This window comes from Lepidochelys olivacea (genome assembly GCF_965140295.1).
Source record: "Lepidochelys olivacea isolate rLepOli2 genome assembly, chromosome: 7".
NCBI lineage: Eukaryota > Metazoa > Chordata > Testudines > Cheloniidae > Lepidochelys > Lepidochelys olivacea.
In genome coordinates, this window is record NC_140417.1 from 74,526,979 (window position 1) to 74,539,415 (window position 12,437).

Sequence of the window (12,437 nt, forward strand, 5' to 3'; positions counted from 1 at the left end):
ACAGGCTTTGCTCAACAATCCAAAGCAGTGCAGATCAGCGCATGTTCATTTTCATAATCTGATGCCACCAACAGAAGGCTGATTTTCTTTTTTGGTGGTTCGGGCTCTGTAATTTCTGCATCGGAGTGTTGCTCTTTTAAGACTTCTGAAAGCATGCGCCACGCTCATCCTTCTCAGATTTTGGAAGGCACTTCAGATTCTTAAACCTTGGGTCAAATGAGCTAGCTATCTTTAGAAATCTTACATTGGTACCTTCTTTGTGTTTTGTCAAATATGTAGCAAAAGTGTTCTTAAAATGAATAACGTGCTGAGTCATCATCCGAGACTATTATGACATGAACGATATGGCAGAATGTGGGTAAAACAGAGCCAGAGACATACAATTCTCCCCCAAGGAGTTCAGTCACAAATGTAATTAACATGCTATTTTTTTAAAGAGCATCATCAGCATGGAAGCATGTCCTCTGGAATGGTAGCCAAAGCATGAAGGGGCATATGAACATTTAGTATATCTGGCATGTAAATATCTTGGAATGCTGGTTACAAAAGTCCCATGCAAACACCTGTTCTCACTTTCTGGTGAGATTGTAAATAAGATGTAAATGTAAACAAACTTGTTTGTCTTAGCAATTGGCTGATCAAGAAGTAGGACTGAGTGGACTTGTAGACTCTAAAGTTTTACATTTTTTTGTTTTTGAGTGCAGTTATGTAACAAAAAAAATCTACATTTGCAAGTTGCATTTTCATGATAGAGATTGCACTACAGTACTTGTATGAGGTGAACTGAAAAATACTATTTCTTTTTTGTTTATCATTTTTACAGTGCAAATATTTGTAATAAAAATAATATAAAGTGAGCAGTGTACACTGCATATTCTGTGTTGTAATTGAAATCAATATATTTGAAAATGTAGAAAAACATCCACAGATATTTAATAAATTTTAATTGGTATCCTATTGCTTAACAGTGCGATTAATACTGCGATTAATCATGATTAATTTTTTTAATCACAGTTAATGTGTTTGAGTTAATTGCATGAGTTAACTGCGGTTAATCGACAGCCCTAATTAGAACTTTACCATTTTCACCCTACTGGTTCATTATCCCAGTCATATTATTTCTGTTCCTGACTCAGGTAACAAAGCAGCACAGAATTAATTATTAATATTGCCATAAAAATACCAGTAAGCAATGTTGGTGTATATTTTTGCTTAACATTAGTTTTACATTTTACAAGATCACTAGCAGAAATCAAGAGACATGAACATATCATGAACACAGTAAAAATTAAAATTTATCTTTGAATCTGAACACATATTCAGGGAAAAAGTTTCCAGCATTCTTTCCACTCTAATTTTGCCCCTGATTAGAGCAACAACAGTGGTCTCTCACATACCCAAGCCTTCAGCTCTTTAGACCCAAATCAGCAGCCCCTTACAAGTACACCCTCAAGTGAATAGGAGTCCAGGGCAGCTCATGAAGAATTGGTGTAATAAGCTCTCTGTAGTTACCATAGCCAGGCAGGAAGCTCATCATATGTTGAATTAGATAAAGCTTGCAAGTGACCTTCAGTGGTAGACCCAGGTAGGATGTGTAGGTTCTAATGAAAACAACTTAGCCATCTTAAGTACAGCATTTGTTCCCTAGTGGCTGCTACAATATAAACAGCCAGTCCAATGACTGTATCTTTTCCCCCAAAGTCAATTTTTTCAAGGTTTTTCTAAACTGACAAACCAGTGGCGCATTACAGTGCTTCCTTTGAGACTTTGTATTACAAATCCTTTGGATACCCAGCTACTGTGTGTGTGAGAGAGAACACATAATAGGTTAGAGCTAATGTGTTGTCGACCTTCATGAATGAAAAGAATGATAATTCAAGTGTGGAAGTCATTAAAAGGGCTTCTACACTACTAAAAGTGTAATAGACCTCTTGTTAAATGTAAGTAGGGTACATTCTATTTTTGTCTTTAAGGGTTCTTTTCTAATTTTCTAGTGATTTTTCTTAATTTGGGAATGGATGACATATATAAATGATTTGGCAAAAAAGTTTTTTTTTCCTGGTGATGATTTTGTGGTGTGTCAGGCTTCATTGTTACGTTTCTAGGAGCAGCTATAAGAGTTTGGCATGCCAGAAATGTGCTCCTATTAAAAAATTAATGCAAGTCATTAGGAGACCTTCCATTAGTGTCAAAGGGCTTTGGATCAGTTCCATGCCTTTAACCTTTAAATAAGCAAAATTCCCAATAGATTCAATAGGAGTTTAGCCTGAGCTAGGCCTGCAGGTTTGACGCCAGCAATGTGTTCTGATCTTCAGGCCTTTGGGGGACCAGCAAGTCAGTTATTAAATGGTACTGAAACGTAGAGATTGACCCAAGTCACAAAGTTAGTGTTTGACAATTTTTGGAATCCAGGGTTTTGATTTGGGCTCATCGTTAATTAAAAGATGGAGATACAGACAGTTGGCAGCTGATGACTGAAGAACTATTGTGTAATTGGATCAGATTCTCTAGTCCAGCTGAACTTTGCTTGGCACAGGACCATAGGGAAAATGTGGGCTGGAGCCAGTTTTACATCCCTTCATTCCCAGGGTCACTGGGTTATTCTCTGGCATAAGACAGAGAATCTGCAAAGCTATTCTACCTAGCACCCAGCCACCCACATCCCTATGAGACTATTTCAGCAGCCAGGGAATCCTCTAGATGCAGATCACATACATTTTTACCCAGGACATTCTCACTATGGAAGCTCAATATCACTTTTGAAGTCTAGAATACAAGTGGGATCTTCTCTCTTCCAGAGTTTGTGGGCTAACAGATGCTTTGTTTCTGGGCCACTATTTCAATGAGATCAAATAATCAAATTCTGTACTTTAAAAATATTACATACTTTAGGTCTGCTTTATGAAATATGTGGAAGGTATATAACATTACCACTTACATTGTCCTCTCTAAAAACACCACCCTGGTGCTTGCATTCGCCATGCAGTTTATGTTGCTTTCCATTCTACATATGGGAAATACAATAATGATGCAGTAAGCAGCCCATTTTAGTTCCTCACTGGTTTGTGTTTTAAAGACCAGCTCTCCCCTTGTGTTTTTATCCTGGCCACTACAACCTGCTGCGATGCTTGAGCTGACAGTCCCTCAAGGGAGTTTAAGGCAAGGCAATCTCAGTGGAAGGACTCAACTTTGGAACTAAGTCCTTCCTTTGTTCTGACACAGGCCATATTTGTCAACCTTCAGGTCATATTGTGTCTGTTATCTATTTTGTTCAGGACTAAAACTGGGGGAAATAAAAAAGGTGAGTGTGTGCTTCCAAGCTTCTCCTACAAAATAAACTCCATGTGACTCAAAATAACCTCCATGTGAATCAACAAAAAATGAATGAATGAGCTGCTGCTCCAAGTAGATCACATGAACCTCCTGAGCATGGCTCACCATTGGTAGGGCTTGAATATGCCCAGTAGGCTTCTTGGGCTGGGCTCCTTCTTGACTCGTGAAAAAGTATGTGATTGTATCTCCCAACTGCTTCCCAAAATGAGCCATCACTCAGTATGTTGTACAGTTTTGTGATCCTCCTCTCTTTTCTGATATGAGAAATGAAATATTTAACAATGTTGATATTTAGATTGTCGTGAATGAGCATCTGAGTTCATCTCACTGAGATAAATAGGGCAGTTCACACCTCCCAGCCAGCACTATTGTTCCAGGCTCTCTGACATCTCTGTATCGATTACACTCCGTTCACATTTGGGAGGTGGGATTTCTTCATAACCATAACAGCTAGAAACTCACTCTTTGCTCCAGAATGAAAACTGAGGTTCTGGCAGACAAGATTGTAGCTCAAGGAAGGTGCTGATGTGACATTCCACTGTGTATGGGTGGAACCAGAGCTCTGGTTTTGCCTCAAAGAGGGAGTGGTTTAAGGGGTTCAGTTGTGGATTGTCACTGAGTTAACTTTTTTTTTTTTGGTATGTGTTTTTAAGACTGAGCTGTTATGCGTACCTAGAGCTTTTACCTTAGCAAATCAAATTAAGTGAATGAATAAACAGTGGCTCCCACCACATAGTGTGGGGAGAGAGAGAGATTTTTGTTTGGACTGATTCAATTGTTTTTAACTCAATAGGATAAAGAAGTAAATCTGGAGCAGGTCCACAGACGTATGAACAGTTTAATTGATGAAGACATAGCTCACAAGCAAATCTCTCCAGCGTCCATTGAAATCTCAGCCTTGGAGATTGGTGGCATGCAGACAAGTCAGACCCTGGAGCCAGTACGCGAATACCAGAACACACAACTTTCTGTCACCACCTTTTTACCAGAACAGACAAGTCATGGTGCCAGCAGGACACTCACAACTGCCTCTGGTAGTAACCTGCCATTGCCCCTTAGCAGCTCAGCCACCATGCCCTCTATACAGTGTAAACACAGATCGCCAAATGGAGGACTGTTTCGTCAAAGCCCCGTGAAAACACCTATCCCGATGTCATTTCAGTCTGTGCCAGGGGGAGTCATTCCAGAAGCCATGGAGCCTTCCCATGGAACATCCATATAATGAAAACAAACAAAAAAACAACCAGCAGAGCTTTTTAATACAATCTGAAACAAAAACAAAAACTTTTACATTTTTCGTGTACATATCTGTAAATAATGAAAGAATGAAGTGGGGTAAAAGTGTATTTTGAATATTCCCAATTTTCAAAGTCAGTAAAAAAACAAAACAAAACAAAAAAACAAAAACGAAAAGAAAAAAAAATGTATGAATGACTTTGTAAATTTTGTTCTATATGAATAAAAAGGCAAACTACTTGTGATCGTTCTCAAGTGCCAAAGAAGACCTGTTGCTGGGATTGAGGGCAGTTAAACAAAATATCATGGATTTCAACCCTTATTCCTTATTTGTTCTATTTTTGTTTTACTATTTTTGTTTTTAAAGCAGTAAAGTTATCCATTTGTTGCTGTAAAAGTTTACTCTCCTCAGCACTTCCTTCTTCTCGGTACCCTATTTCATAGCCATGGTGGCAGTTCGCTTGAAAAGCTAACAGCAGATATTAGCAAAGCAGTAATATATGTTTTAAACCTGAATTATAACTATAAACAAGCAAACAATAAACAAAACAACTGAACTCTTTCCTTCTAACAGGGATTAAATTTCCACACAGTTTCTAAGTTGAAGCACAGGTTTACTGAATTGTGTTTTATGTGCGTACTGTGTGGCTTTTTTAATTTACCCTTATGTGTTTTATTTATATATATATATATATATATATATATATATATAATATTTGATAAATAAGGTTATGGATAAGGCTATGAAGCAAAACCTGCAATCAGCTCTTTTTTGTTTCTTGTGTGCACAAGTTAAAGTGGAATGGAACCAATGACTTAAAGGAATAAAACAAGGCAAAGCTTTATTTGATAAAAAGAACAGGAGTACTTGTGGCACCTTAGAGACTAACCCATTTATTTGAGCATAAGCTTTCGTGAGCTGCAGCTCACTTCAGCTGCAGCTCACGAAAGCTTATGCTCAAATAAATGGGTTAGTCTCTAAGGTGCCACAAGTCCTCCTTTTCTTTTTGCGAATACAGACTAACACGGCTGTTACTCTGAAACCTTTATTTGATAGTGAGGCAATGATCATGTTACAGGGACTATAGCCCTATGGTATGATTTCTTTCTTTTATGTTTCAAGGACTACTGTATAATGGAGGCAGCATTCTCTGTTAAAGTCATATCTCTGAATGACTAGGCTAAATTCATGACTATAAGCACAGCTTCTGGTTTTTTCCATTGATTTATTTAAAGAAGCATTTAATGGTTATGTCCATAATCGGCTATCAAATGCCTTTTTTGTTTGTTTGTTTTTTGCTGTGAAACTCAATCAACGGAAAAAGATGGAGTAACACATAGAGCTAGCTTAATGTCTTGTCTGAGAACATTACCAGTTCAGTTTAACATGAACATTTCAAAACCATTGTTTCCTTCCCAAATAGTGACTCAGATGCTCAGGTAACTAGGTTTTTTTCTTCCTTTCTGATGCTCCTGGGCAAACATTGGCTTTCAGAATTTGAGTAATTTAGTAACCTCTCAAACGTGTCACAATAGCAAGGTTGCTATTTCCAGGCATAGTTGGATTTGTTCACATTGTTAGAACATGATCATTTGGAAAATGCAGTATCATCGGGTGCAGCAAAATCGCTGCCTACATTGAGGCCAAAAAAAAGTGACTGAACAAAAGTAAAAATGCATACATATCTCCAAGAGGAAGCAGACAGTGTGGGTTATGCATTTGGAGAAATAAACAGTTGAATTTATTGTCTGGTATACTGGCTTGCATAATTACTCAACTAGTTATGGGGTGATAACTTTCCAAGAATTGTTTTCTTTAGAAAAGCCCTGCATTAAATGATTAAGCAGAGAAGAAACACTAAAACTGAATCAAAAGTGATAGAAAAACTACCCAAGGGAAAAAGTGTACTTACAACACTACTTTTTAACTAAGGAATGTTGACAATTTGCTGCTAGATGTATTCCAGTGGTGATTAATTCCAGCATCTCCAGTCAAGCTGCCTCCTGATGTAGACAATAACATTCTGCAATCTGGCCAAGTTGTACTTCCTGCTTCAAACTAATTAAAAATAGACAACAATAATGTTTGTCACTGGATTTTCATCAGTGATAGATTTGGTCCATTTAGATTCCACACCAGCATCCCAAAAATTATTTTCCTCCATATTTGTAACAAGTTATGAACATTTGCAGCCAAATTTAATATTTTTACTGAAACTATTGTTCATCTGCCATGTGTACAATGTTTTTAAGATTGGTCATGCTGGGGCGCTGTGCACATGTATATATGATTTAACAAGAGAAAAGCATTGAAGCATCTGTTTTGAAAGTGTCCCTCACGGTCACCTCCCTGTCCTCTCTTCCCTAATTCACAGTAAAGCCCAGATCTTTAGCTGCTTCTGAGGACCAATGAGTGTGATCCAGAAGAAGCCACCTTAGATCTCCCCTGATCCTGGGCTGTGTGGGTACAGTGAAGGTCTCCCAGCCCTGAAGACTCCTCTCATTTGCAATGCCTGCCAATGATCCCATACAACATTTGGGTATCAGCTGCCTGTAGGGGCACCCCAGCCATGAGCACTTTCCCCCTGGCCAGGCCTCCAAGGAGTAGGCATGATGTAGGAGCCTACTATGCTTCATTGACCAAGAGGATCCCCCACTATGATCTTCCCGTAGCTGGCTATAAAAGACTTTAGGGTCATGTTGAACTGGCGCTGCAGTATCATAGTGCAACCTTAGTGCATCTGTGGATCTGGGCCAAAACTTGGACCTGAGTCAATGCTATTAGGAAACAAGAACAGAAGAATCTTTCTAATCTGCATCCCTTACACACACAAAAAAGGCAATACTCACTTATTTGCAGTAAAGATCATAGTGAAATCTCATTTTACTGAGACTTTATTACTTTCTGAAAACAAATTATGTAACTTTCATTAGTATGTTTTAAAGCATCATCATAAACAATTTATATTAAACTACATTTATGAAATGAATGAACAAAGTACATTTGGGGCTCCTTTAGCATTGATATTTTTTATTATGTCTTTGCTTTGGGCTTGATCCTGCAAGGTGCTACAAATCACTTAAGTGTGTGCTTAACTTTGTGCATGTGAGTAGTCCCATTCATGTCAATGGGATTACTCAAGGCTTAAAGTTAAATACTCGTTTAAGTGCTTGGCAGGATGGCATATAGAGTACAGGATCAAGCCCATGATGATCCTTATTTAGCAAGTACTTAAATGTGTGCTTAATTTTACGCATGTGCTTTGGTGTCATTGAAGCAGATGCTTTAGTGGCATGCTTAAGTGCTTTCCTGATTAAAAATGGGTTTAAGCACATGCTGAACGTGAAGCACATGTCGAATATTGCCATTGACTTCAGTGGGACTAGTCTCTGCTTAATGTTAAGCATGTGTTTTGTTGCATCAAGGGCTAGACTGTGAAATTAGCAATTCACAATGAGTCTCCCACTCTTTAGAGAAGATTAGTTTATTAAAAACTTAGATAGTTATATCCTGAACCCATCAATCATGACAGAGCCTTTTAGATCTCTCATGTGTTGATGCTTCAGTTTCAGGTTATTTAAATAAATCAACAAGTTCTCTCGGGAGAATTAAAAATATTTATTTCCCAATATATTTCAATTTTCAAAGCAAATTCAGAATGTATTACTTCCATGTTTTAGATTTCTATTTTAATGTTGACTGTTCAAAGCATTTTTATACATGTTGACTTTGTATGCATACACCATAAACTCATGCATTTATATGCACACAGAGACAGAGTTATTCATAGATGAATTAAAGTATAAGTGAAGATTTTAGGCCAGATCCTCAATTGGTGTAAATCAGTGAAGTAATGGAGATATGCCTATCTATACCAGCAGTGGATCTAGCCCTTCATTTTAAATATTTTGCAGACATGAAGAGGAAGCAAGTTGCATAAGTTTCTGTAAACTATGAGGGCCATATTGTGCCCTTGAGTTTTAAACAGAACTCCCCAAGGAGTGTACCAGAGTGTAATGGTTCTGCTTAAAAATGGGGATAATCTAGGGGCCCAAGTGTTCCAGGTTCTCCAAGATGTTTACATTGCAAAGCTGAAATTGAGTGCCTATACCTTGTTTGATTGTGCTCTTTTATTGATGAATTTCTGGTAGTGTGACATCTGTGGCACAGCACTTGTAGTGTTTCTTGTTCTGTTAATCCATTAGTTTCGAAACAATACTTTATTTTCATACAAAACTGTGACTCAGTTTCTTAGATTTGCTTGCAGTCCACTAGCTCTGGAGAATGCATTGCTGTTATTTCTGCATAATGTGTCATGTTTTCCTGTCGCAATGAAACAATATTAATTGTGCTTTTAGATTTCAAAGTTAAAACTTGATAGGACCTTTTTTAATGCTGAGTTATAATTACTTGTGTGCAATATTTGTCTTGCAAAGTGAAATTCCCAACATTCTGCCTTGCTTTTATAACCTGGCATTACTGCACTGTTTGTGAAGCCTAAGCAGAGCAAGAATAACCCACCTTCACTTAGTCTGCTGGTAGAATAAAATACTCAGGACCTGATCCTCAACTGGTGTAAATCAGCATAGCTCCATTGATTGCATTAGACCCAGGCTGATTTAAACTAGTAGAAGATCAAAGCAGGTTAGCTCAAAGTGCACTATGGAACTTTTAGTGAGCAGCAGCAAAGGGTTAGTGTGAAGTAGGGATTGCCCCAACCCCGGCTTGCCACAAGCTCAGTGGTCATATAGACAAACCCTTAATGTTGAGCTTGAAAGCACTGCTTCTTATAAATCTGTATTCACTGCTGGCTCTGAAAAGAAAATGTTATAAGTAAGTGCTAATAATGAAATTCAGAAAGAAACTTTGTTGGCCAATTAACAGGGATTTTAGTTATAGCTGCTGGATGAACTAGTTTAAGCACAAATTTCTTCTCAAAGCCTGTTCAAAGTTAGGTACACCTCCACTCTGACAGAGGTTAGAAGTTGGTGACATAATGACAAATGGAACTTTTCTTTTAAAGGAGACTACATTCATGGGGCAGTATAGTAACTACAACGTTCAGACCATATTTTATTCCGTTCACTTAGCTGAATTTATGTTGTGAATGGCTAAACGAAGAGCTAGGTCTATATAACTCATTTGAGGACTCAATTGGAAATTTCCCAAAGAATCCATATCCTTTTGCACCAATGGAAAAAGGCAAGGGGACCTATAAAAGAAAAAGCTATGAAGAAAAGTAAAATATTAGGTAATAATGAATGGGGGGGAGGGGTACAATGCATCTATTTGAGATGTCCAGCAGAACTATTATTATAATACTGTATCAGAAGCATAGATTCCATTATACAAGCGGTAGCCTCATTTTTTTCTTTTTCTTTTTAGAAAATCAAAATAAAAGCAGCATTTGTTGTACTGGATAAATGTTGTTATATTATTTAAGAGTTGGGACTATGTACTTGATAATGCTCTAAACCGTTTACCAGATCCTCAACTGGTATAAATCTGTGTCCCCGCAGCCCCTTACGCCTGCTGAGGATATAGCCCTAAACTTTCATGTAAAAGCTCTACCAGGTCAAACTTTACTAATAAACTCATCCCTGATGTAACTGTGCTAGGGATGAGTTATTGTGGTGTATGTCGAAACCCCAGTCATGGCCCAGACCCCATTCTGCCAGGCACTGTACAAACCCAGAACAAAAAAACAGTCCCTGCCCCAAAGTGTTCACAATCTAATTAATGAATTAAGTAACCTAAAAGAACTTGGCCCATTATTAATATTTTTATTTCCTCCTTGCTGATATTTCCACTGCAACTAATGATGAGGACACCAATGGAGACTGTAATTTCAGATGAGGCATGCAGCAGGAAGAGCAGATAAGCATGCACATCTGAGACTAATAAACTCCTGAAGCACAAAGATCGCGTTTTCATGCATGCAGTATCTGACCGATAATACAGAATAGGGGAAGACAGGCAAAAGATATATCTCAGACACACAGGCTTCCCTGAAGAGAATATTTTTCAAGTTTTTTTTTCATGTGGCATCAGTACTGAAACACAGCATAACAATATGATGAACTATTAAAAAAATTAGCTTATCAAGACTGTCTCCATCCTGACACACTGGACCTGATAATCCATCTTTCTGAACCTTGTGTAGCCATTATCCTTCAGATCAGGAAAACACGACCATTTTTAAATGAGTTGCGGGCTAGAGATGTGGTTGACCACATGCTAAGTGTTTTGCTGAACTGGGATTCTTATGCCGATGTTAACATATGAGGATTCAGAAAACACTATATGTTGACCTGTTTATGTGAGTCCAGACAAATGTCAGAATAGAAAACATGTTTACATGTCGTACAGACAAGTTTGTCCATGACCATTGCAAAATGTTGTATCCTTGCTTTGCGCTGTTCATGTTTTTCACAAAAGGTGTGAATGGGCCTTATATCAAAGTAGTTAATGGTGACATGACAAATCTGATGCCATCTTGGTCTTTCAAGAGTTGTTGCTTCCCAGTTGTTGGAGGTCAACTTGATGTGCTTTCAAATTTGACTTCAATATGTCTTAATATTGTTTGTATTGGCCACCATGAGAACAGGTGCACTGCTTTAATAGACCATAAACTGTGGCTCTGGGTAGTCTCAAGTTGACCAAAGCAACTGAGCTTTCATGAACATGCTTTGAATCTGACAACAATCAAGGATTTCTATATTGAATAGTCACTATTATATAGGTATATTTAAACTGCTAACATATAAGAATGCTGTAGCTTTACATGGGTAGAAATGACTACACAACATGCACTCAATGGAGAATCAGGCCCAACGTTTATAATAGTTTTCCTTTAAAATCTGAGGCAAATAATACTGGAAAAATTCCGGTACCACAATACAGGGAGAGCGCTCGGAGAGCAAAATTTTGCCCAGCTTTCAGCAAGGTGAATTAACACTGAAGAAGCACATTAGGTGGCTGTAAACCTGGAAGTGAAAAAAGATGCAAAACACTTTCCCCCCAAATTTAAAATTCTGAATTTGCAGAATATTGCAGAATGCAGAAAAAATTGCAGAGAACCCCTACAATCATGGGATCCTGGTGGGATTGCAAACACATGATGTTGCCATGTCACACAGTGACAGGTGGCGTCTACACGAGTGTGCTTCAATGAAACAGTCACAGATGTCCTTGCACAAATATTCCCATTGACATTCTGAAATCAGTAGCTTCTATTCCTGCCAAGTTGGGCAGAGAAAATGGAAGGTGATGTCACTTCATTATTCTCTGTGAAAATATTGGCAGATGCCCACTTATAATTTTTTATTCTGCTTTCCACCACCTCAAAAGTGGAAGATGGGTTAACAATAAGGCAAGCATATCTTGGTACAATTAGCACTAGTTACCGTTTGCCACTTTCCTTAACATGGTCACCTGACAATGCCTCATTGGCATCATAGCAAGAGGTGAGTTTTAAGGAGGAATTTGAAAATAGATGCAAAGGTGGCTAGACAGATTTTTCTGCTTGAGAGGTTTTGCAGACAGGGTGACCTGACAGATGAGTTACAAAAGCTCACTGGTAGAAGGCCAGGAATATTGGTGGGTCAAAAGTGACAATCAATGTCAAAATGAGTTAATAGAACAGCTAGCTAGAGTGAGATTCAGTCAGGAAGATCCCTAATGGTGAAGATAAGAAGATTGTATGTGATATGATAAAGAAGAGGAAGCCAGTGGAGGCACACAAAGAAAGAATGATGTAGTCAGAATAACAGAAGATAGTTTAAGCAGCTGCATTTTGAATATATTCAAGGGGGCAAGTCTGGCTGCATGAAGGCCAGAGGTTACAGAATACAAGATGATGGTGGTC

At 38.1% G+C, this 12,437-nt stretch overlaps 1 protein-coding gene across 2 annotated transcripts in view; it reads left to right on the plus strand.

Moving 5' to 3' along the window:
- Nucleotides 1–4,933, plus strand: part of GRID1 (glutamate ionotropic receptor delta type subunit 1) — an 828,161-nt gene extending 823,228 nt beyond the window's left edge. For both annotated transcript variants that reach the window (XM_084633925.1, XM_084633926.1), the window contains one exon: nucleotides 4,127–4,933. In XM_084633925.1, the coding sequence (XP_084490051.1) occupies nucleotides 4,127–4,555 (429 nt within the window). In that variant the 3' untranslated portion in view covers nucleotides 4,556–4,933. The remainder of the gene's footprint in view (nucleotides 1–4,126) is intronic.
- The last annotated feature ends 7,504 nt before the right edge of the window (nucleotides 4,934–12,437 follow it).